Genomic DNA, 25714 nt, shown 5'->3' on the forward strand with positions numbered 1-25714 from the left:
ACAGGGTGGCATAGAGTCCTGTCCCGTCTCTGTGTAACTCACACATTACTTACTTACAGTGGCGGTTCTAGAGATGGGGCTGCAGTGCAGTCCAAAATTCAAATAAGGGAGCCACACCAAGCACGGCTCTCTTAATTGAATTTGAACTGCACTGCTGCCACTGCTTACATACGTATCATTTTATGGGTACAATGCATACTGTGGCCCAGATTTATTAAGCCTAGGAGAGTGCTAAATTGTGCGGTGATAAAGTACCAACCAACCAGCTTGTGTCATGTTACAGGCTGTGTTTGAAAAATGACAGTTAGGAGCTGATTGGTTGTTACTTTATCACCATGCAATTTATCACTCTCCAAGGCTTGATAAATATGGGCCTATATTTTCTATTTCTATTTGTTTTAGCAGTTTTCCTAGGGAAATGACTTTCTATTTATGAAGATTGTATCCCCAAATCTTCAAAGTACATCTCTCTCCTAAAAAATATATCCTATTAGCAAGTATTTCATTGCTATTATTGAGTACGCTATTTTGCTTCTGTATTTCTATTTATTTCTGAGAAAGCATTAACCCAAGTTGTGATTAAGTAACCTACTGTGATATGCTAACAATACAATGCAATATGTTAATTTAGATTAACAATTGTACAGATGTAGACACGCTCATCTAGCCTGCAGCTTTCCATATTTGTGGCAAGCCAGGTGCAGCAAGTATACCTGCGGCTAGGACGTGCGCGTCTGTCTAAGTACCTGCGCCCATAGGATTACATGGGTCGCATACTAAGAAACAGCTTGGCATACTAAGGCGCATGTGTGCTTAGGCGTGGCACGTGTGCCTGTGCTGCCATGCCACAGGTGTGGATGAGCGTGGCTACAACTGTAAATATCATTTTTTCACTGAAGTCTAAAGCAATATACACCATCGGGCAATGTTTAAATGGGCAATCATTTAAAGGGCAAAACCATTTTGCAGGCTGCCTGCATTTCACAGGCTTTACATTTGCCTCCATATTGGTCTTGAATTTCTATTTGAGGTTAACCTGTGCCAGATTTGTTATGTTTACATTTCTATATCTAGATATACCTCATATGAGGCGTATTTGTTACGGTGTTGCATTATTGTATACTGTATGTGTTGACGATATTGTAGAATCTTTTTCTGTCGTTCCTAAAGTAGTCCCATTGGAAACCAATATTTTCCTTGTGTCTCATTCACACAAGAAAAGGTGCTGATTTTCCCCGCTGGACTTGGTCTTGTGACCTGTTGCGTTATAAACCTGTATTTTGCCAATTGAACCACAGTGCATGTTGTTGAACTGTGGTTCAAGCTCAGAAATAGTTGACATCTAGAATAAATGTTTTCCATTCACTCATTTTCTGGCTAACCACATGCAGGTTGTGGAGCTACTGCATTAGGCAGGATGTCCAATTCCTCATGGATTTATTATAATGGTCCATCCGGTAATCTGGTTGCTCCTACTCTACTACCTTTGACTTTGTTTTTTGTCTAACTATGATTCCTTGTTTAATACTTTTGGCTATATTTCTCATCACAGATTTGCTTTACCCTTTTGGACCCCAGTCTAAACCCGGCTTGATCACCTGTGTCCTGAACCCCAAGCCTTAGGGTGTGTACACACGGTGAGATTCGGGTTATGCCCGATTCTCACCATGCGACAGGGGCCTGGTCGGCACTTAGCCAGTATCGCAAGCACATAATGAGTGTGCTTGCGATACTTGCTATGTGCGATTTTGGCTAAGTCCCGATTTTGACTATCTCTTCTATAGAGATAGCCAAAATTGACTTGCCTGCACAGTCTATTTTTTCTTTCGATGCCGACCGCACGGGACCGGGCATCGGCATCGAATCGGGATCGCAAGGTGACTGTCATCTTGCGATCTGCACTAACTTTTCTTCCGATTCTGACTATATAGTCAGAATCGGAAGAAAAGATCTCATCGTGTGTACACACCCTTAGACTTGGACTTTAGTTTGGTAACCTCTTTTACCACCAGCAGTTGGCATCCTACCACTGAAATACATGTCTGCAGCAAGCCTGTTGAAACTCCTTGAGGTAAGGAAGAGGATTTGTTCCTAGCAAATACGCAAACAGCCAGTAGAAATGGCTTTCTTCTGATTGGTTTAAAAGTGGTAAAACCGCTCTGACTGTAACATAAGGTCAATTAAGTTTGTTTAATCATATGGATGCTCTGCATTCACTCAGGGTGTACAATAGGACTGAAAAGGGAAGATACACTATGTACTTAAGTGCATAATACTGGTAAACCAGAGGATGAACTAGACAAAGCTATGAAATGTTAAGTAATGGGGTAACTGACTACAACTAAAATATTGGGAAATAAAAAAAAAGTATTTTATTATTATTGTTGCAGCCAATGTTGGCCAGATAAATGTATTAGGTTTAGGAATTTGATCCGATTTTAAAGAATCCACAATAATATAAATGGAATCATATGGTACACATACACAAAACATATAAAACAAATTCCCAATTTGAATACATGGTCACAAGCATCATTAGAAGTGTTGATTTGTTGTCTTATATCAACATATTATTGATTCTGAGAAAACTTTGGTTAATGTTATACAGTAAGTCTGGGAATTCCAAGGAGCTGTGATATGGATTTCAGCCACTAACAGAATAAAATGGATCAATACGTCTAGGGATAGCATTGTTATGCAGTGTGTAGCTTCTGGCTGGTAAAACACTGTAGCTGTTAAGAAGAAAAAGATGTAAACAGTGATAGCAGTAATTCCTCTAATAAATTGATAAATCTATCAGTTAAGACTGTTATGCTATCCAGTTAATAAGTATGATAGAATCCACATTAATTGTACATTTTATACTGTATGTCTTTTACATACTACAATAGTTCATTTGTTACTCTAGCTCATTTTGTTGTACGTATTGTATGGTGAATGATGAGTAAATCTGTACATATTTTATTGGCAAACTTTAACCTAAACATAAAATATATACTTAATGAGCCTATATTACTATAACTGTTTACATCTTTTTCTTCTTCGTGGTAAATAGTTAACTGGCAATAATCCCCTAACAGCAGCTGTAATTACAAAAAAAAAAAATATTTTAGTGCCTTGAATGTTTTGTGTTACTGTAGATGATTATATATGACATAACATTAGTATGTAATCCATACTACCATCGGATCAGTAAAAAAAATATTCAGACAAGGCATCAGACACCAACACCACACTAAACAATGATGTAAGACGCAGGCATCATATTGACCCAGACACCAAACAGACAACATATCCAACCTGATATCATATTAAACTTGATACCATATTTATTCCAGTAACTGAGAATGCTCATCTCTAACCTTGACACAAGTACAACACTAAGGACAAGCTTTAAAATAGATACATAGAATTTGATGGCATTAGCTAACTGACTTGTCTATTTAATGTATTGCCCATTTAGCTATATAACATAGTAACATATATAGTAACATAGTTTCTGAGGTTGAAAAAAGACAATTTGTCCATCGAGTTCAACCTGTTAGTGATCTCCTACACTGTAATATTTTTTAGGACTAATTTTAACTGTGGTAAATGTTTACCAGCTATGTTTATTACTCTTATATATTTTTTTATATCACTATAGTGCATGATTTACACACCATAGCCCTGAATATCCTTATCCATTAGGAATTTATCTAGCCCATTCTTAAAAGCAATGTCCGAGTTCGACATTACTACTCTCTCAGGCAGGGAATTCCAAATAAGTATTGTCCTTACTGTGAAGAAACCTTTCCATCTCTGTGTGCGAAATCTCCTCTCCGCTAACCTAAGCGGGTGTCATCTCCCGGTATTTGTTATAAGTTTTCATAGTAGGGAAGGTCACCTACTAGCATTGCAGCTCACTTATTAAATTAATTATACTTGCTCCATGTGCGGGTAAAACAACCCATTATCTAATATAAAGTATACATAATGTGCTTTTTATACCCCTTACACATCGCCAAAATAACCCGGGTTATTGCCATATCGACCTGGGTTGAGGTGCAGTGTGAAAACTCCGAAGTGAAACAACATGGGTCGAGCAACCCAACATTTCAAACCAGGATTAAAGCAGGTTTATACACGGGTCTGACCCGGGTCGTAGTGCAGTGTGAAAGCGTCCGAACCGGGATATCCAATCTGGAACTCACAAATCATTGCTAATTGCATGTTCCTGTGTCTCTCTGATGATGTCAGCAGCCAGCCCCCTAGACAGAGCCTGAAAAAGTAAATTTTAAATGACATCCATAGTGTTTAAAGGGCTGATCCGAGTTCAGTGTGAAAGGGGCCAACCCGGGAATAACCCAGGTTGAAGTGCAGTGTGAAAGGGGTCTGACCTGGGGCAATGCCGTGTTGGACCCGTGTTCAAATTCCTGGGTCAGACCTGGGTTTGTGATGTGAAAGGGTAAAAATTCCTCCAATAATTTAGTACAGACTCTTTTGATTTCTTTCATTGGTCGACTCTCCTGTAATTAATTTGTGTGTTCTATAAAAAATTTTAAGGTTTCTAATACAACATTTAATACAACACAGGTGACCACTCCATAAATACATATCTAAAGGGCCCTACACACATGCCGATTTGTGTTAAAGATATGAACGATCTCGTTCATAAATGAACGAGAACTCGTTCATATCTTTCAGTGTGGAGGCTCCAGCGATGAACGATGCGCGGCCCCGCGCTCATTCATCGCTGGTCCCCAGTCGGCTGTGCATGCAGGCCAATATGGACGATCTCGTCCATATTTGCATGCACTTCAATGGAGCCGCGTGACGGGGGGAGTGAAGAAACTTCACTCCCCCGTCACTGCCCCCCCCCCGCGCCGCCGGGGTCGCCCGTCGGCCGTATCCGCCGTCGGGCAGCTCGGCGGCGGATCGGCCAATGTGTAGGGTCTATTACAACCCCATTCACACACATGCACGCACACACAAGATGGACACAATTTATGCCATTATTTCCTTGTATTCATCAGGATACAGAATACTGTATCATTTTGCCAGATTCCTGCAAAGAAAAAAAAATGTGGCTATTAACATGCAACTGACAATGTTGTGCGTGGCATGATATAGAGCTACAGTAACAAAACAAGGTTACCATATTTAAACCGACATCCCCGGTTTAGAAATAGTTTTATATAGTGCACTATGAATGTCTGGCAAACTGTGCATAGGAATTTTTCCATTTGATCAAAACATTTTTTTTAAGCATACTGTAAGTATTAAAGACCTACAGAATATGTTAGTGTGATGTCATCGTTGCACTAATTCAAGAATAATAGACGATAGATGTGGACAAACAGAAAATCAAAACTGGCATGCATAAACTTTGGGCCTGTTGTTCAACTCTTCAATTATGTATATTCTGGAACTTGTAACTCCAGATAACATGAAACGGAGAACAGGATTCTGTATGACAGTTATAATGTTGGTCATTTAAACTGTAGCAATGTGGAACAGATAGAAAGAAGCAATAGTTCCTGTATACGCAGTGGTGCAAGTGTGCGGGTACGGGTGGGTACGGCGTACCCTTAAGAATTTAGCCGTGGGTACGCCGTACCCACACCGATGGGCCGCCGCACCTCGCCGCTCCCTCCCTCCCTCTGCTGCTCACCGCCGCTTCCCGACGTTCACCGCCGCACCACCGCTGATGTGAGGGGAGGAGAGCACAGCCTGCGCCTCTCCTGCCCTTCAGTGTCTTCGTTTAATTCAGCGCCGCCCGTGAGCCAATCAGGGCTGCCGGACCGCAAGCTTTGATTGGCTCACGGATCGGCGCTGAATTGAACAGACACAGCCGCACCTGCCGCCCGCCGGACACTGAAGGGAAGGAGAGGCGCCCTCACACACAAGACAGCAGCGGTGAGCAGGGGAGCGCTTACCTGGCACTGGGGGCATGTATATCTGGCAATGGGGGCATGTATACCTGGTACTGGGGGCATACCTGGCACTGGGGGCATGTATATCTGGCAATGGGGGCATGTATACCTGGCACTGGGGGCATACCTGGCACTGGGGGCATGTATATCTGGCAATGGGGGCATGTATACTTGGCACTGGGGGCATATCTAGCAAAGGGGGGACATGTGTATCTGGCACTGGGGGTATATCTGGCACTGGGGGCATGTATACCTGGCACTGGGGGCATATCTGGCAAAGGGGGGACATGTGTATCTGGCACTGGGGGCATATCTGGCAATGGGGGCATGTATACCTGGCACTGGGGGCATATCTGGCAAAGGGGAGACATGTGTATCTGGTACTGGGGGCATGTATACCTGGCACGGGGGGCATATCTGGCACTGGGGGCATATCTGGCAATGGGGGCATATCTGGCAAAGGGGGGACATGTGTATCTGTCACTGGGGACATGTGGCACTGTGGGGACATATGTATCTGGCACTGGGGGCATATGTGGCACTGCGTATATATGTGTATCTGGCACTGGGGGGCATGTATATATAGCACTGGGGGCATATCTGGCAATGGGGGGACATGTGTATCTGGCACTGGGGGCATATCTGACACTGAGGGCATATCTGGCACTGGGGGATATCTGGCACTGGGGGCATATCTGGCAATGGGGGACATGTGTATCTAGCACTGGGGTATATCTGACACTGAGGGCATATCTGGCACTGGGGGGACATGTGTATCTGGCACTGGGGGGACATGTGTATCTGGCACTGGGGGCATATCTGGCACTGGGGGGACATGTGTATCTGGCACTGGGGGCATTTCTGTATCTGGCACTGGGGGCATATCTGGCACTGTGGGTGCATTTCTGTATCTGGCACTGGGGGGCAATGTATATCTGATACAGTGGGGGCATTTGTGTATCTGGCACTCTGGGGCAATGTGTACCTGCCATATGTGCATTTGCCCCTCCCCCCATATGTGTATCATGCCCCCATTATCATTGGCCACGCCCCATGTGGCATTTGGCCACACCCATTTTTTAGCGCACACGGTACCCGTAAGACATTTTTTCTACTTGCACCACTGTGTATACGTAAGTGGCTAAAGCTGGGTACACACTGGGATGATATGTCCCCAGCTGATACCCAACATATCGGATCCTGGGGTACACAATGAATGATGTAATAAAGATCGGATCGACATAACGCTACTTCCTTCATTACATACACTGCAATCGCTAACATTCTCACTAGGTTTGATGTGCTTGATATGTCATTCCGAATCAGCCCAAAACAAAATATCAGGCCGATAAAGGCCCAGTTTGTACCTGGCTTTAGATGTGTCCATTTGCCCCCGCTGAAGACCACTACTCACATGTATATTACAGACAGTGGGCACAGTAGGGGTAAAGTTGGTTCAAATCAAATGTGGTGTTTTTTTCATAACAACCAATCAGATCCTGTCACTGTTCTAGTGCAATTTATAAAATTATATAAAAAAAAACTTCTTATTGGTAGCCATGGGCAACACAACCTTTTTCCTTTGCATACATTTCTACAGATGTCTGTTGGTACTTCAGTACTCCAGAAAAGTCTAGGAAATAACGATTCAATTTATTAATAATTAAATGTACTGGTAATGCAAGGGTAGCAGACAGTTGTAGCGTGAGAAGACTTGTTAAGCTTTTCCAATATATTACTCAAGGAGGACAAAAAAAAATACATAATCATGACAGCTCACACTGCGAACACATAGTATGATGGCTGACAAAGTCAAGGAGTACTGGTCCTAACTGCCCTTGGTGCACTGAGACATATGACCAATATACCATATCTCCTGCCTATTTGTACTGTACCTCCTGCCTATTTGTAGCTTGCCACTGCTGAAATCTGGGCCCTCTGACAGTGTACTCTCTGGACTGGCCATCCAATTTGCGGTTAGCTCCCATTTCTAGATCTCCCATGAACATTGGGTTGTCATCTTCACCATTCAGGTCCCTTCCTCTCAGCCGTTATGGTCTTTGAACGCTTTACTTTGAATTACTTCCCACAGATACACCTGCTGTCTTTCACCTACCACCTCTAGTCCTACTCTTGTCAAAGTAATGGGAGAGTATATGGGAGCTTGAGGGTGGGGTGAGGGGAGGGTATGGGGGGACTAAATGAGACAGTGTAGGAGGACAGTGCAAGGCAGAATAGAGAATGAGAGAGAGAAAGGCAGGTTGGCTGGGAGAAAGAAAAAGTGAATAAGGAACAGTGTAAGAGACAGTGAGACTGTGCAGGGGAGAGTGAGAGAAGGATTGGCAAGAGAGAGAAAAATTGGCAAGAGAGAGAGAGAAAGCGAGAGAGAGAGGGAGAGCATGGAGGGAGGGAGAGAAAGAGAGAGAGAGAGAGAGAGAGAGAGAGAGAGAGAGAATGTACCCCCTAGGGTAATTTATGAAAAAGCAAATATGGAACCCCATAATACTAGTGTAGTTTGTGATCTCTATGATTAGTGCCTGTAGATGGTGGTGTCTGTGGGAGATGCAAAAGTTTACCAATTATAATGATGGAGGTAGGATGAGTATTGATGGTTCGGTACTGTCCTTACTACAGGTAAATACTTAGAGCAGCCATATGGAAAAATAAATTTCATGTTGTACTACAAAATCTGTATATGACCTTCAAGATCTGGAAACTGGATTTAGGGTGTTGTTCGCAGAATAGCGGTGTACTGAAGAGCCCCTTACCTCACATAGGAAGGCTTTATTTTTCACAGTCTTAGCAGTGGTGAAGGGTGTATAGGCCTATGCTTTCAATCCAATAGGTTCTGTATCTTCACCAACAATCACTATGTAATATAACTATAACTATGAACAAATGTGAGAAGTATAATAAAGCAAAATGTTCCTTCACTGTTACTACGTATATAAAACATTAAGGGATGATGTATCAAACCTTGGAGAGAGATAATGTGGTGCGAGGTAAAGTACCAATCAATTAGCTCCTGTCATTTTTCAAACAGAGCCTGTAAAATGACAGGTAGAAGCTGATTGGTAGGTACTTTTCAAGGTTTGATAGATCTACCCCTAAGATTTACCTAGCAGTATTTTAGGAGTAAAATTGAAACATTTTTATTAAGGATTGTTCCAAAGTGCTAAAAAACAGGACTTTGGGGGTAATTCAGACCTGATCGTAGCAGCAAATTTGTTATCAGTTGGGCAACACCATGTGCACTGCAGGTGTGGCAGATAAAACGTGTAGAGAGAGTTAGATTTGGGTGGGTTATATTGTTTCTGTGCAGGGTAAATACTGGCTGCTTTATTTTTACACTGCAATTTAGATTTCAGTTTGAACACACCCCACCCAAATCTAAATCTCTCTGCACATGTTATATCTGGCCCTCCTGCAGTGCACATGGGGGGTCATTCCGACCCGTTCGCAAGCAGTGGTTTTTCGCTGCGGTGCGAACGGGTGCGGAATGCGCATGCGCGGCGGCCGCAGTGTGTGTGTGCGTGACATTGCCCGGCAACAGGGGTTGCCGGGTTACGTCGCATCTTGAGAAGAAAGCGGTCGCAGGACGGACCGCAAAGAAGATGGACAGGAAGAAGGCGGAACTGAGCGTCTCCACAGCGTTTGCAGCCATTTTCGGGGAGTGGATTGGAAAACACAGGTGTGTCCAGAAGAACGGAGGGCGGATGTCTGACGTCAGAAGCAGCATCGCAGGGATCGTCGCACAGGGTAAGTAGGTATAGGGCCGGTCAAGTTCTGCTTGAAATTTTTTTAGCTTAGCAGGGCTGCACAAGTGATCGCAGCCCTGCTAAGCTAAAATACACTCCCCCATAGGCGTGGACTATTGATCGCAGCAGCAGCAAAAAGTTTCTGGCTGCCATCAACTCGGAATGACCACCATGGTTTTGCTCAACTGCTAACAAATTTGCTGCTACGATCAGGTTTGAATTACCCCCTCTGTTTTCACCTGTATATTTCTATTACTAACCACAATCCCACAAATGTTAAACAGAGCACTTTGCATGTAAGTGAAAGATTGGATGCTAAAAAGTGCTTTCTCATGCCCTTTGCCTTTGTATCATTACTGAGTAGACTAGAAAGATGAAAATCTTATAGTTAGTCTTTACTAACTTTTCTTCTAGTAATGCCAATACCTTATCCCTCTAGACAAGCAAAGAACAGCCACCTAATAGATCTCAGTGGACAGAAATGACTAGGAACCCATGCACCATTTTTTAGCTACAGTACAGTAGGCTCAAAGCAATCTCCACAAAACATTTGAATTTTACCTTCAGCTTCTCTTGGACTCCAATGACCAGATGGGCTACATGGCACTGGAGAAGATGCATTGGAGGCATACTGCACCAGGATCCTTTTTTCTACACACAAGTGGCAAGCTGTTCCCAAATCTCTAAGAAAGCAAGCAAGCAAAAAATAATCACTTTAGTAAGTCTTACATGTGCAAAAAAAGAATTCCTTATTCTGTATACTGTAAGTATTATGTTAAGAGTCGATGTAATATTTAATGATGGGTATAGACAATGCCATACCACCCTATGGGTATGGTGTAAACAGGACAGTCCTGATTTGATATCTCTGACTCGTTGACTCTTTGAACCATAGGCAGAGGGTTTGTCCCATTTATTGTTGCTCCCCATGTAAATGCAGCATTGAATATGTGTTTTCTTAGGGGATGGAGATTTGTAATGCTGATGTGCCTTGTGATACATAACCATGTTCCTGTGATGAGTGACCGCACCACTTTCTCTTACATTTGCGGTGGTGCACATGCTTTGTCCCTTTTCCCCAACTTAAAAAAGGTGGAAATTATGTAGTATTAGAGTTAGACGTGTAGACAATAGGTCCAGGTATTTTGGTTAAATAAAGTGATATAATGTATAGCATTATACAAGATGTGACATATTTAAAAATATGGTGCAAAGAGCAATAACAGGTTGTAATCCATTATCTATAAAAAGAAAATCAACCAGATATTGGCTTTTGAAAAATAAAGCAGATGTCTATTTGATTGCTATGGATTACATACCATTCTTCTCATCTTAAAAGAAATATTAAGAATAATTCCTAATATTGGAAGACAGTTTGTGCTACACCTTGCTGAAATATGCTACAGCACTGCTCAAACGCAAGAATTACAATCCATCCAATCCTCTTAGTAACATTCCACGGAGAATTACTGGAGAGGACTGGACCCATTCCGTTCTTTAGCACCATGAGCCCTTTTAAAAAAAAATATTTAACTGGCATTTATGCAGTATTATGTATGATTGGCCATATTTAGAGTTGTAATTATTCATACCGGCTACTCGGTAAAACTTTTAAGAGTTTTGAATATGTTGCAGAAATGGCCTCCTAAGGTAGATGTGCCACCACAATTAGAGTAATTAGATGGCATGTCCTGATACACCTTTAGGAGGTGTTCAGTTGTGGCTACTCAAGCTCTGTTGTAGATATGTGCTGGTGATGTTGATTGGTAGCATGTATTATATATTTAAAAGTAGGGGAAAAAAAGGATTAAGAAGGAAAGAAAAATAAAAAACAATCTATCCCCTAGTTCTGATACACATGATGTTGGAAAGGGGACACATAACTCTCCAGGCTGGCTTGGTCCCATTCTGACAGGGGAACCTCAATGTGGGGTATCCTGTAATGGAGCAGCCCAAAACTTGTCATCACTGGTTGAATTCCCTAGGATAATCGGGCCCATAAAGCAATGCAGATACCCTGTGGAAAATCAGCCATGCTACTGTAAATAGCACTGGGGATCTTCCCCACTACCTAGGGCTGGCGGGAGTTGCGGCCATTAGTGACAGTGATGGCAATAAGAAAAAGTATGACTATGTGCAGTAGAACTTCAAGTTCCATCGAAGCCTGGCAATCATTAACAGCTTGTACTGGTGGTACTCCAATAGTCTGACACTCTACTGTTAAACATTTTATTTGCGGTACCCATTAGCCATGGGACCATTGTTCTGCTTTAATGAGTATCAGTTAGGGGGCCCAATCTCTTTTTCAGATCCCAGCTAGGGGACAAAGCTTGATGTTAGGAGGCTTGGGTGGTTTACTTTTTGTATGTGAGTACATGTTCTAAAGCAAATTATTTTTTATTTAGGAAGTCAAGTGCATACCACCTATAATCTTGCTTTCAGCAGGGCAGTCTTATGTATTTTGGTCATGTTTCCCAGATTAAAATATCCAGGCCACCCATCCTGGCTGCACTCGGACAATTATTGTGAGGTAAATGAACCTGACGTGATGGCACATTTCTAGCTTGTTAATCCAGGAACAATCCATCTTGCCTGTCACTCAACATAGGCAAACCACCAAGTAAAACTAGATGTTTGACATCCAATTTTACCACGTGGTTTTGCTAAGCTGCATGTGATTTAGGGGATTGCAAACCACCACACTTCAGATGTGGTTTTAGATTTCAACCGCCAAACTGCATGATGGAACCTGAAAACCACATTTGAAATGTGGCGGTTTGCAATTTGCACAATAAATGCACTTTAGCGCTTCCTGGCCATAGTGTTACCAAAAAAGGAATCTCCCCCAAACTTGGATAGTTTTGAAGGCACACAGGTCTCATCTTTCTCCAATTAACCTTGCTACAGTGACTTTACTCTCAGTAGAGATTGAGCATTCAAGATGGCTAGAACCGGTCAAACTAAAAGCCATTTTTTAGTACTAAGCAATACTGTTAATAGCATACTATAGGATGGTGCAAACATAAATCAGTCTATATATTTCAAGGTACTGTACTGTACATTGTATCTTTCAATAGCCCCATCCAGTTCTCTTCTACTGTATATATATTTTTCATATGGCTGGGAAGAACCTGAATTATGTCACCATTTAAGTTGTGCATTTGCATATTTTAGATATTTTTAGTTATTTGCGCAGTGGTTACCTATCATTAGGCCTAATTCAGATCTGATCGCAGCAGCAAATTTGTTAGCAAATGGGCAAAACCATGGGGGTAATTCCGAGTTGATCGCTAGCTGCATTCGTTCGCTGTGCAGCGATGAGGCAAAAAAACGGCACTTCTGCGCATGCATATGCGGCGCAATGCGCACGCACGTCATACTTTTACAACGGCCGATGTAGTTTGACACAGGGTCTAGCGAAGCTTTTCAGTCGCACTTCTGACCGCAGAGTGATTGACATGAAGTGGGCGTTTCTGGGTGTCAGCTGACCGTTTTCAGGGAGTATTCGGAAAAACGCAGGCGTGCCTGGAAAAACGCAGGCATGGCTGGCCGAACGCAGGGCGTCTTCGTGACGTCAAAACAGGAACTGAATAGTCTGAAGTAATCGCAAGCGCTGAGTAGGTATTGAGCTACTCTAAAACTGCACAAAAAAACTTTGCCGCCGCTCTGCGATCCTTTCGTTCACACTTCTGCTAAGCTAAAATACACTCCCAGTGGGAGGTGGCATAGCGTTTGCACGGCTGCTAAAAACTGCTAGCAAGCGAACAACTCGGAATGACCCCCCATGTGCACTGTATGGGGGGGGGGGGGGGGGGCAGATATAACATGTGCAGAGAGAGTTAGATTTGGGTGGGGTGTGTTCAAACTGAAATCTAAATTGCAGTGTAAAAATAAAGCAGCCATTATTTACACTGCACAGAAACAATATAACCCACCCAAATCTAACTCTCTTTGCACATGTTATATCTGCCACACCTGCAGTGCACATGGTTTTGCCCAACTGCTAAAAAAAATCCTGCTGCGATCAACTTGGAATTACCCCCATGGTTTTGCCCGACTACTAACAAATTTACAGCTGCGATCAGATTTGAATTAGGCCCTTTGTTCTGTAAGAATGATCACATGTTGCCCTTTATTTCTCTTTATAAAGTGATGCTAATAAAATCAATGGGGAGATGTATCAAATATTAGAGAGAGATAAAGTATAGAGAGATAAAGTACCAACCAATCAGCTTCTGTCATTTTTCACACTATATGGCAGTTGATGCTTACTGGGTGCTAATTAATCTTTCTCCACTATATCTCTCTCCAAGGTTTGATACATCTCCCCCATTATCTGAAATTGATATGAGATGCTGGACAGATACACATCGGTTAATGAAATAAATAACAGGATTTAATAACTTCTCATAAATGTTCACCTTTCAAAGATGTATCCATCAATGGGGGGAAACCACTCCAGAGTGATTGAGGTATGGGTATGCTCTATAATCTGGGGCGCAATTGCTACCGGTGATGGTTTGAAGAAGGGCTGCCAGCCTTGGTATACTAGGTCTAGATAGCAGTGCATTCTGGCCACTTGATTGGGAGTGAATGAGTCAGTGCAGTCATCATCTGAAAGGAAAACCATGAGAAGGAGATATGCATTGTTATGGCACTGTTTGCCTTGAGCACCTGAATGCAAATAGAGCCTGCAGATTTTTAAATATTTTTAGAGTTAATGATCTGTGAATGAGTTTGTTCAGTCATCACTTTTCTAGGGAATGAAAAACGAAACATCTTACTCCCTCCTATCAAAGAACAGATATTAAGCTGAGAAAACAGAGGTCACATCAAGGTTTGTGATATTTCACAAAGGTTTCCTCAGACCAGGAATCTAAATCTCTGATCTCTATGTCAACTTAGCATTTAGTTACATCTAAATTCGGTTAGGCCTGTGTATTTCTGCAGTTAACCTAGCCTGGGGATATGTGAGTGATTTGTATTGTCATGGGAATCTCTGCTTAATGCTAGAGTACAATACCTAGCATCTTCCGAAGAACTTAACATTAAACATTAATTTCATTAGGTATAAAGTCCCAATCCACACAGTAAAATAGCTTAGGTCTACTAAATAGGAAATAAATGTACAAGTGCAGCTAGTATAAACCCAACAACCCAGATAGCAAGGAGTTCTGTCATTGACGTTAAACATTTTTGTCATTAGCTTTAAGGCTACATTCCAGGATTTCCTCAATAATTGATGTGCTTTATGTAAGTGTCCTGTAAAAAGCCATAAGTATTTGCCAAGGAAAGCAGCACTTAAAAGCCTTTAATAGCCATCATAAAGCAGAAATAAAGACAGAAAGCTCCCTTTGCTGAAAAATGCAGTGTACAAGTAATGAGTTATAATACAGAACTTTTTTCATCGGGAAATCTACAGCTCAAAAATGAGTATGTAGTAGTTTATATTGGTACCATTATGGACAATTAAATAAAGTCTCTCCACCTGTCCATTCTTTCCTCTGTTTAGCCATTTTATGTCTATCTATCTATCTATCTATCTATCTATCTATCTATCTATCTATCTATCTATCTATCTATCTATCTATCTACCTATCTACCTACCTATCTATCTATCTATCTATCTATCTATCTATCTATCTATCTATCTATCTATCTATCTATCTATCTATCATGGGAGCTATGTTAACAGTTTAATACATATAATACTTATACGTACAAGGTACAAGGACAGCAACCGCCCTCCACCCCCTTAAATGTGAGATAGAGTGATGTCATATACTAAGAAAAATTACACACTGTTGTATTAGGTTCAGATCAAATGGATACACTGGATTTTTTTTTCTTCTGTCATGCTGTAAAATATCTTTAAGCCAACATTATAATTTTATATCTTACTGGTGAGAGAGAGAGCAAGAGAGAGAGACATAGAAGGAGGAGAGAGAGAGAGAGAGTGAGGAGAGAGAGGTGTGGGGGGAAAGAGAGAGAGAGAGAAGGTGCACAAAATTGTGAGAAAGAAGAGAGGAAGTGAGAGTGATACCCCTTTTCCACCTGAGTACCGGGTCTGATCCAGGATGTTTAACTCGGCTACAACCCATGTCGGCCCCGCCGTTTCCACTGAACTTCAACATGGATTATTCCCAAGTCGGATCTGTTTCCACTTAACCCGGGTAAGCTCTGTAAAAGCCTATTGATGTAATTAAAAATTTACTTTTTACTGTCTCATCAAGATGATGTCACGAAAAGGAACAAAAGGGAGGTGTGGGGCCTGCTCACAGCAAGCATTGCAGCAATGGAGACCGATGCAGTAGCTGTGTCTAGCATGGAGTTGCAGACTGTTTGCAGTTTTTTTGCTACTTATATCTGCTACCTACTGCTGAGCTGGAGAAGGAGGGCACAATTCTTTGCCAAGAGGGCTAGTTCTCGACGCAATTATTTGAAAAGGAGGAGAGTGCTGATATCAGCCACAGTTACTTCTCTCATAAGAATGAGCTCTACACCAAGCCGAAGAATATGGGTGAGAGATCGCAGACATGGAGAAGCATTCATGCAGACCATTTCAGCGTATCAGGAGGAGAAGTGGATGGCACATTTCAGGATGTCTACATTCGACTATATTTTGGAACTACCGTCCCCAACAATCACCAAGCAGACCACCAGGTTCTGGAAGCACATTGAGCCGAGCAGGAGATTAGCGATTGATCTCTGGTGGTATGCTACCCCTGGAGAGTATCGCACAGTCTTCTGTTTATTTGGAGTAGGAATTGGCACGGTCTGCAAGATTGTCTACCAGATCATGCGGGCATTGCTGGATACCATGTACAATCGTTTTATTTCCTTGCCACAAGGACAGCGGCTAGATGAGACAATAAAAGGATTTAAGAAGCGTGGCTACCCACAGTGTGCTGGTGCCATAGATTGGACCCACATCCCCATCATCGCCCCCCGTGACAACCCAGCACACTACTACAATCGCAAGGGTTGGCATTCCATTGTCCTGCAAGTCGTAGTGGACCACAAATACTGGTTAGCACTGTTTTACTAATATGTTTGAAATAGGCTTGGGCTTTTTTTTGATGATGCATAAACTGTAATAAACCTTTATTTTTAGTTTCACAGATGTCTTCATAGGGTGGCCCGGATGGTCACATGATGCGAGGGTTCTCGCCAACTCCGATCTTTACAATATTGCTGAGGACAAGCTCGGTGGATGGCTTTTTCCTTGAGAGGTAAGATTATTTACTTCTTAAACTAATGTTCACCCATAAACCAATATTCATGTTTTACCCCTGGAATAATATTAATATTTTATTAACAGAAATCGGTGGTCGTAGATGGTGTGGACATCCCGGTACACCTCATTGGTGATGCAGCATACCCGTTACAGCGCTGGCTGATGAAGGGCTACATCCAGCATGTTCGGTTATCTCCCGAACAGATATCAAACACCCATGCCCTAAGTTCGGCCCGTATGGCAGTAGAGAATGTGTTTAGGCGTTTAGAAGGATACCGGTACTGCCTCATGAAGAGGAATGATGTGGACTTGAAAATCATGCCAGATATAGTAGCAGCCTGCTGCATTCTCCATAAAATATTTCAGATACTAAAGGAAAACTTTCTCCCCGAGTGGAATGTGCATGATCATGGGGCGGGGGTCACTGTACATGATGCATCAGGCTGGGTGGGGGGCATGACATAGGTGGCGATCGCATCAGGGCCACCATTGCAGCCAATCTTCCCTCAATGTTGCAGTAGATAGAGAAGATAGACAAGTTTTTTGTATGCAGTTTTGTGTTTATTTTGTTTTCTACAATTTCTCAGTTATAAAAATTGTTCAAAAGTTATTAGTTGTATATGTTTGCTTTTAAACAGTTGGCACACATTTTCTGAGGTAACAATATAAAATATTGTAAGTGCAAACAAAACACTCTGTAAAAATCCCCATAACGCAGGGGGTCTTCACCATGTGGCCCTCCAGCTGTTGTGGAACTACATGCCTTGCTATGTACTGTATGCCTTGCTATGTATTTCCACAACAGCTAGAGGGCCACATGTTGAAGACTTCTGCCCTAATGTTTGGCAGGTATCAGGGTAACCCCAATATTTGGATCCGACTGCCGCACATCCTTGAGGTAACATTACAAAAGAGTAAAGTGCAAACAGAACACTCCGTAAATATCCCCATAACGTTTGGCTTTCTAGGTATCAGGGTAACCCCAATATTTGGATCCCACTGCCGCACATTTTTTAGGTACTGTAACAATATAACATAGTAAAATGCTAACAGAAACCTTAACACAAACATTTTTAACAACAGCTGCCCTTATTTAAGGTAATTGTCTATACACCCGATATTCTGAAGATTGTGGGATTTGTGTTGTGGGATTTGAGGGAGGCTCATAGTTGTATGGACCATATGGGTGCTGTGGGTAGGCTGTGTCTTGCTGTTGTGCTTGTGTGGTATTCCCTAGAGTACGTGCAAACGTGCGCTCAAAAAATTACATCTGCCTATCACGCATGGCTATTAACTGTGTCATAAATGATTGATGCATTTCAAGATATCTCTCAATTCGTGCATCTTCCTGGGAATTCAGCTCACTATCTGCCTCACGCAGGTGCTCCACAATAATGGACGTCATTGCTCTGTCCGTTTTGTTCTGTTTTGTTCAGTTTCTTTTTCCACTGTGGAACGTTGTAGACTGTGAAGGGGATGAAAAAACAAAATTAATCAACAATGATTATATATAAAAATAGCAGTGGTAGCATATATGTGTTTGTGGCCTTCTCCCACCTGCACACTAGCTATAATCTGCACCATGCGCCAATCATTGACAAGGCAAAACCACAGTGTTGACTGGAGCACCCTCACTGCAAATGAAATAGCTAAAACTTGTTGAGAAATGAGCCTGTAGGGCTGGAGTGTTAAACTCGCAGCCCTCCAGCTGTTGTGGAACCACACATCTCAGCATGCCTTTACATAGATTTTGTACAGGGACTGCTGCAACTGTGGCAGGGCATGCTAGGATGTGTTGTTCTACATAAGCTGGGCGGCCTGGAGTATTTACACCCCTGCTGTACAGTGGTTTGTACAAATGTAAATGTTTGTAAATGTTAATACTTACTATTTGAGTGCAAAGTCGTGGTCTTGGGGGCTTGCGACGTCTCCGCTTGAGAATCCGGAGCATCCTTAATAGTTGTGCTGAAGGAATCATCGTTGGCGGCTGATTCTTTGAAACTGCTGTCCGATATAAGCAGCGGGGATGGTGGGCTCACGGCCCTCCTCTACTGACATCTGGCGACTGGCACAGCTGGATGATGATAGTGCTATGGGATTTGTTATCGCAGTTTTGCCAAAGACACTATAGCATAGGTCATAATATGCCCATTCCATATGTCCAGCGCCACTTTTCTTGCGGTTATGGTCGTGTACTTTAGTAAATTGTTTGCGTAGTGCCTTCAGTTTGTTAACGACTTGTTGCTGGGTTTTTGGATGCCACTTTCTGCCAGCATAAGGGATATGTTCTTATACATGACAGCATCCTTAACTGTTCCAGTCACCTGCCTTCTAATTTCTTCCTCTCTCCGAATATTAAGCAGCTCTTTTATCTCTGTGTCTGACCAGGTATGGGTAGCCATGTTGGTTCTGCTGCTGTATAGTGTCTGTTTGTTCGGTAGCTGCTGCAATAAATATCTGTATGTGCCCAGCGTGACTTCAGAGTGTTTATTTGTTTGCAAGCTGCTTCAATGCCTGCATGTGCCCAGTGGAGTATCTTTCTGCAAGCTGCTGCAATAGCTGTGCCCAGCGTGTCTCCCAGCATGTCAACTCCATGTTTAGAAGCTGCTACAATGCCTGCATGTGCCCAGCGTGTCTCCCAGGGATGACATCATCTTCCTGTGCCCCTGAAGCACCAAACAGCGTCTCAGAGCATTACTCGGGTCTGAAAACATGGGTAATGACCGTTTCCACTGCACAATTATCCAGGTCATTACCGTGAGTGAGTGAGTGAGTGAGTGAGTGAGTGAGTGAGTGAGAGTTAGAGGAAATGAAAAAAGAGTGAGGGTGAATAAGAAGGAGAGGTGGCCCAGGGTAGAGTGAGAAAAAGAGGTGGCCTAGAAGGCACAACCATGAAGACAAGATAATCAGTAAGAGAACAATGAATTTGTTAGACATTCTGAGGGCCTAATTCTGCTGTGGATTTAGATGCTGCCACATTTTCTACAAGGACTTAAATGTACACATTTGCCTATATGTAGTGCAGTATGCTTACTTGTGATGCACTTGGCCCTATTCATACACTTGGCTTAATAGTTACGATCATCAGGACACATTTGCAGTAGAGATGAGCGGGTTCGGTTCCTCGGAATCCGAACCCGCCCGAACTGCAGGTTTTTTTACACGGGTCCGAGCGACTCGGATCTTCCCGCCTTGCTCGGTTAACCCGAGCACGCCCGAACGTCATCATCCCGCTGTCGGATTCTCGCGAGGCTCGGATTCTATCGCGAGACTCGGATTCTATATAAGGAGCCGCGCGTCGCCGCCATTTTCACACGTGCATTGAGATTGATAGGGAGAGGACGTGGCTGGCGTCCTCTCCGTTTATAGAGAAGAGAGTGAGACTAGAGTAGAGAGAGACACAGTATTTACTTTAGTAATTTTGGGGAGCATTAGGAGGAGTACTACTACTTGCTGAAGTGATAGTGTGACTGTATATCTGACTTGTGGGGGAGACAGTGGGGAGCAGTTAGAGTCTGAGAGCAGGAGTACATATTTTAACGTACAGTGCACACTTTTGCTGCCAGAGTGCCACACTGCCATTGTGACCACACTGACCACCAGTATATATTGTGATTGTCTGCTTAGGAGTACTACTTGCAAGTTGCTGATAGCGTGACCAGTGACCTGACCACCAGTTTAATTTAGGGATGAGCGGGTTCGGTTCCTCGGAATCCGAACCCGCCCGAACTTCATGTTTTTTTACACGGGGCCGAGCGACTCGGATCTTCCCGCCTTGCTCGGTTAACCCGAGCGCGCCCGAACGTCATCATCCCGCTGTCGGATTCTCGCGAGGCTCGGATTCTATCGCGAGACTCGGATTCTATATAAGGAGCCGCGCGTCGCCGCCATTTTCACACGTGCATTGAGATTCATAGGGAGAGGACGTGGCTGGCGTCCTCTCCGTTTATAGAGAAGAGAGTGAGACAGTAGAGAGAGACACAGTAGTAATTTTGGGGAGCATTAGGAGGAGTACTAGTTAGTAGTTACTTGCTGAAGTGATAGATAGTGTGACTGTATATTATCTGACTTGTGGGGGAGACACTGACAGTGGGGAGCAGTTAGAGTCTGAGAGCAGGACTCAGGAGTACATATAACGTACAGTGCACACTTTTGCTGCCAGAGTGCCACACTGCCATTGTGACCACACTGACCACCAGTATAATATATATTGTGATTGTCTGCTTAGGAGTACTACTTGCAAGTTGCTGATAGTGTGACCAGTGACCTGACCACCAGTCACCACCAGTTTAATATATATATATATATATATATATATATATATATAATTGTATATAATATATATATAATATTGTATACCACCTACCCGTGGTTTTTTTTTTTTTCTTTCTTCTTTATACATACTACTATAGTAGCTTACTGTAGCAGTCTGCGGTGCTGCTGAGCTGACTGTGTCCAGCAGGTCCGTCATCAGTCATTACATAATAAATATATATACCTGTCCGGCTGCAGTACTAGTGATATTATATATATATATATATTGATTTCATCTCATTATCATCCAGTCTATATTAGCAGCAGACACAGTACAGTAGTCCACGGCTGTAGCTACCTCTGTGTCGGCAGTCGCTCGTCCATCCATAATTGTATACCACCTACCCGTGGTTTTTTTTTTTTCTTTCTTCTTTATACATACTACTATAGTAGCTTACTGTAGCAGTCTGCGGTGCTGCTGAGCTGACAGTGTCCAGCAGGTCCGTCATCAGTCATTACATAATAAATATATATACCTGTCCGGCTGCAGTACTAGTGATATTATATATATATATATTGATTTCATCTCATTATCATCCAGTCTATATTAGCAGCAGACACAGTACGGTAGTCCACGGCTGTAGCTACCTCTGTGTCGGCAGTCGCTCGTCCATCCATAATTGTATACCACCTACCCGTGGTTTTTTTTTTCCTTTCTTCTTTATACATACTACTATAGTAGCTTACTGTAGCAGTCTGCGGTGCTGCTGAGCTGACAGTGTCCAGCAGGTCCGTCATCAGTCATTACATAATAAATATATATACCTGTCCGGCTGCAGTACTAGTGATATTATATATATATATTGATTTCATCTCATTATCATCCAGTCTATATTAGCAGCAGACACAGTACGGTAGTCCACGGCTGTAGCTACCTCTGTTTCGGCAGTCGCTCATCCATCCATAAGTATACTAGTATCCATCCATCTCCATTGTTTACCTGAGGTGCCTTTTAGTTGTGCCTATTAAAATATGGAGAACAAAAATGTTGAGGTTCCAAAATTAGGGAAAGATCAAGATCCACTTCCACCTCGTGCTGAAGCTGCTGCCACTAGTCATGGCCGAGACGATGAAATGCCAGCAACGTCGTCTGCCAAGGCCGATGCCCAATGTCATAGTACAGAGCATGTAAAATCCAAAACACCAAATATCAGTAAAAAAAGGACTCCAAAATCTAAAATAAAATTGTCGGAGGAGAAGCGTAAACTTGCCAATATGCCATTTACCACACGGAGTGGCAAGGAACGGCTGAGGCCCTGGCCTATGTTCATGGCTAGTGGTTCAGCTTCACATGAGGATGGAAGCACTCAGCCTCTCGCTAGAAAACTGAAAAGACTCAAGCTGGCAAAAGCACCGCAAAGAACTGTGCGTTCTTCGAAATCCCAAATCCACAAGGAGAGTCCAATTGTGTCGGTTGCGATGCCTGACCTTCCCAACACTGGACGTGAAGAGCATGCGCCTTCCACCATTTGCACGCCCCCTGCAAGTGCTGGAAGGAGCACCCGCAGTCCAGTTCCTGATAGTCAGATTGAAGATGTCAGTGTTGAAGTACACCAGGATGAGGAGGATATGGGTGTTGCTGGCGCTGGGGAGGAAATTGACAAGGAGGATTCTGATGGTGAGGTGGTTTGTTTAAGTCAGGCACCCGGGGAGACACCTGTTGTCCGTGGGAGGAATAGGGATGTTGACATGCCTGGTGAAAATACCAAAAAAGTCAGCTCTTCGGTGTGGAAGTATTTCACCAGAAATGCGGACAACATTTGTCAAGCCGTGTGTTGCCTTTGTCAAGCTGTAATAAGTAGGGGTAAGGACGTTAACCACCTCGGAACATCCTCCCTTATACGTCACCTGCAGCGCATTCATAATAAGTCAGTGACAAGTTCAAAAACTTTGGGCGACAGCGGAAGCAGTCCACTGACCAGTAAATCCCTTCCTCTTGTAACCAAGCTCACGCAAACCACCCCACCAACTCCCTCAGTGTCAATTTCCTCCTTCCCCAGGAATGCCAATAGTCCTGCATGCCATGTCACTGGCAATTCTGACGAGTCCTCTCCTGCCTGGGATTCCTCCGATGCATCCTTGCGTGTAACGCCTACTGCTGCTGGCGCTGCTGTTGTTGCTGCTGGGAGTCGATGGTCATCCCAGAGGGGAAGTCGTAAGCCCACTTTTACTACTTCCACCAAGCAATTGACTGTCCAACAGTCCTTTGCGAGGAAGATGAAATATCACAGCAGTCATCCTGTTGCAAAGCGGATAACTGAGGCCTTGACAACTATGTTGGTGTTAGACGTGCGTCCGGTATCCGCCGTTAGTTCTCAGGGAACTAGACAATTTATTGAGGCAGTGTGCCCCCGTTACCAAATACCATCTAGGTTCCACTTCTCTAGGCAGGCGATACCGAGAATGTACACGGACGTCAGAAAAAGACTCACCAGTGTCCTAAAAAATGCAGTTGTACCCAATGTCCACTTAACCACAGACATGTGGACAAGTGGAGCAGGGCAGGGTCAGGACTATATGACTGTGACAGCCCACTGGGTAGATGTATAAACTCCCGCCGCAAGAACAGCAGCGGCGGCACCAGTAGCAGCATCTCGCAAACGCCAACTCTTTCCTAGGCAGGCTACGCTTTGTATCACCGGTTTCCAGAATACGCACACAGCTGAAAACCTCTTACGGCAACTGAGGAAGATCATCGCGGAATGGCTTACCCCAATTGGACTCTCCTGTGGATTTGTGGCATCGGACAACGCCAGCAATATTGTGTGTGCATTAAATATGGGCAAATTCCAGCACGTCCCATGTTTTGCACATACCTTGAATTTGGTGGTGCAGAATTTTTTAAAAAACGACAGGGGCGTGCAAGAGATGCTGTCGGTGGCCAGAAGAATTGCGGGACACTTTCGGCGTACAGGCACCACGTACAGAAGACTGGAGCACCACCAAAAACGCCTGAACCTGCCCTGCCATCATCTGAAGCAAGAAGTGGTAACGAGGTGGAATTCAACCCTCTATATGCTTCAGAGGTTGGAGGAGCAGCAAAAGGCCATTCAAGCCTATACAATTGAGTACGATATAGGAGGTGGAATGTACCTGTCTCAAGCGCAGTGGAGAATGATTTCAACGTTGTGCAAGGTTCTGCAACCTTTTGAACTTGCCACACGTGAAGTCAGTTCAGACACTGCCAGCCTGAGTCAGGTCATTCCCCTCATCAGGCTTTTGCAGAAGAAGCTGGAGGCATTGAAGGAGGAGCTAAAAGGGAGCGATTCCGCTAGGCATGTGGGACTTGTGGATGGAGCCCTTAATTCGCTTAACAAGGATTCACGGGTGGTCAATCTGTTGAAATCAGAGCACTACATTTTGGCCACCGTGCTCGATCCTAGATTTAAAACCTACCTTGGATCTCTCTTTCCGGCAGACACAAGTCTGCTGGGGTTCAAAGACCTGCTGGTGAGAAAATTGTCAAGTTAAGCGGAACGCGACCTGTCAACATCTCCTCCTTCACATTCTCCCGCAACTGGGGGTGCGAGGAAAAGGCTCAGAATTCCGAGCCCACCCGCTGGCGGTGATGCAGGGCAGTCTGGAGCGACTGCTGATGCTGACATCTGGTCCGGACTGAAGGACCTGACAACGATTACGGACATGTCGTCTACTGTCACTGCATATGATTCTCTCACCATTGAAAGAATGGTGGAGGATTATATGAGTGACCGCATCCAAGTAGGCACGTCAGACAGTCCGTACTTATACTGGCAGGAAAAAGAGGCAATTTGGAGGCCCTTGCACAAACTGGCTTTATTCTACCTAAGTTGCCCTCCCACAAGTGTGTACTCCGAAAGAGTGTTTAGTGCCGCCGCTCACCTTGTCAGCAATCTGCGTACGAGGTTACTTCCAGAAAATGTGGAGAAGATGATGTTCATTAAAATGAATTATAATCAATTCCTCCGTGGAGACATTGACCAGCAGCAATTGCCTCCACAAAGTACACAGGGAGCTAAGATGGTGGATTCCAGTGGGGACGAATTGATAATCTGTGAGGAGCGGGATGTACACGGTGATATATCGGAGGATGATGATGAGGTGGACATCTTGCCTCTGTAGAGCCAGTTTGTGCAAGGAGAGATTAATTGCTTCATTTTCGGTGGGGGTCCAAACCAACCCGTCATTTCAGTCACAGTCGTGTGGCAGACCCTGTCACTGAAATGATGGGTTGGTTAAAGTGTGCATGTCCTGTTTATACAACATAAGGGTGGGTGGGAGGGCTCAAGGACAATTCCATCTTGCACCTCTTTTTTCTTTCATTTTTATTTGCGTCATGTGCTGTTTGGGGAGTGTTTTTTGGAAGGGCCATCCTGCGTGACACTGCAGTGCCACTCCTAGATGGGCCAGGTGTTTGTGTCGGCCACTAGGGTCGCTTAGCTTACTCACACAGCTACCTCATTGCGCCTCTTTTTTTCTTCTTTGCGTCATGTGCTGTTTGGGGAGTGTTT

General features: G+C 43.6%; 1 protein-coding gene across 1 annotated transcript in view; it reads right to left on the minus strand.

The window, feature by feature from the left end:
- Window positions 1-25714, minus strand: part of PAPPA (pappalysin 1) — a 630246-nt gene that overhangs the window by 361308 nt on the left and 243224 nt on the right. Inside the window, exons 5-6 of the mRNA XM_063936909.1 lie at window positions 14095-14287; window positions 10235-10356 (exon numbers count right to left, since the gene is read on the minus strand). Coding sequence (XP_063792979.1) covers window positions 10235-10356; window positions 14095-14287 — 315 coding nt within the window. The remainder of the gene's footprint in view (window positions 1-10234; window positions 10357-14094; window positions 14288-25714) is intronic.

The sequence above is a fragment of the Pseudophryne corroboree genome, chromosome 8 (genome assembly GCF_028390025.1).
Source record: "Pseudophryne corroboree isolate aPseCor3 chromosome 8, aPseCor3.hap2, whole genome shotgun sequence".
Lineage (NCBI taxonomy): Eukaryota > Metazoa > Chordata > Amphibia > Anura > Myobatrachidae > Pseudophryne > Pseudophryne corroboree.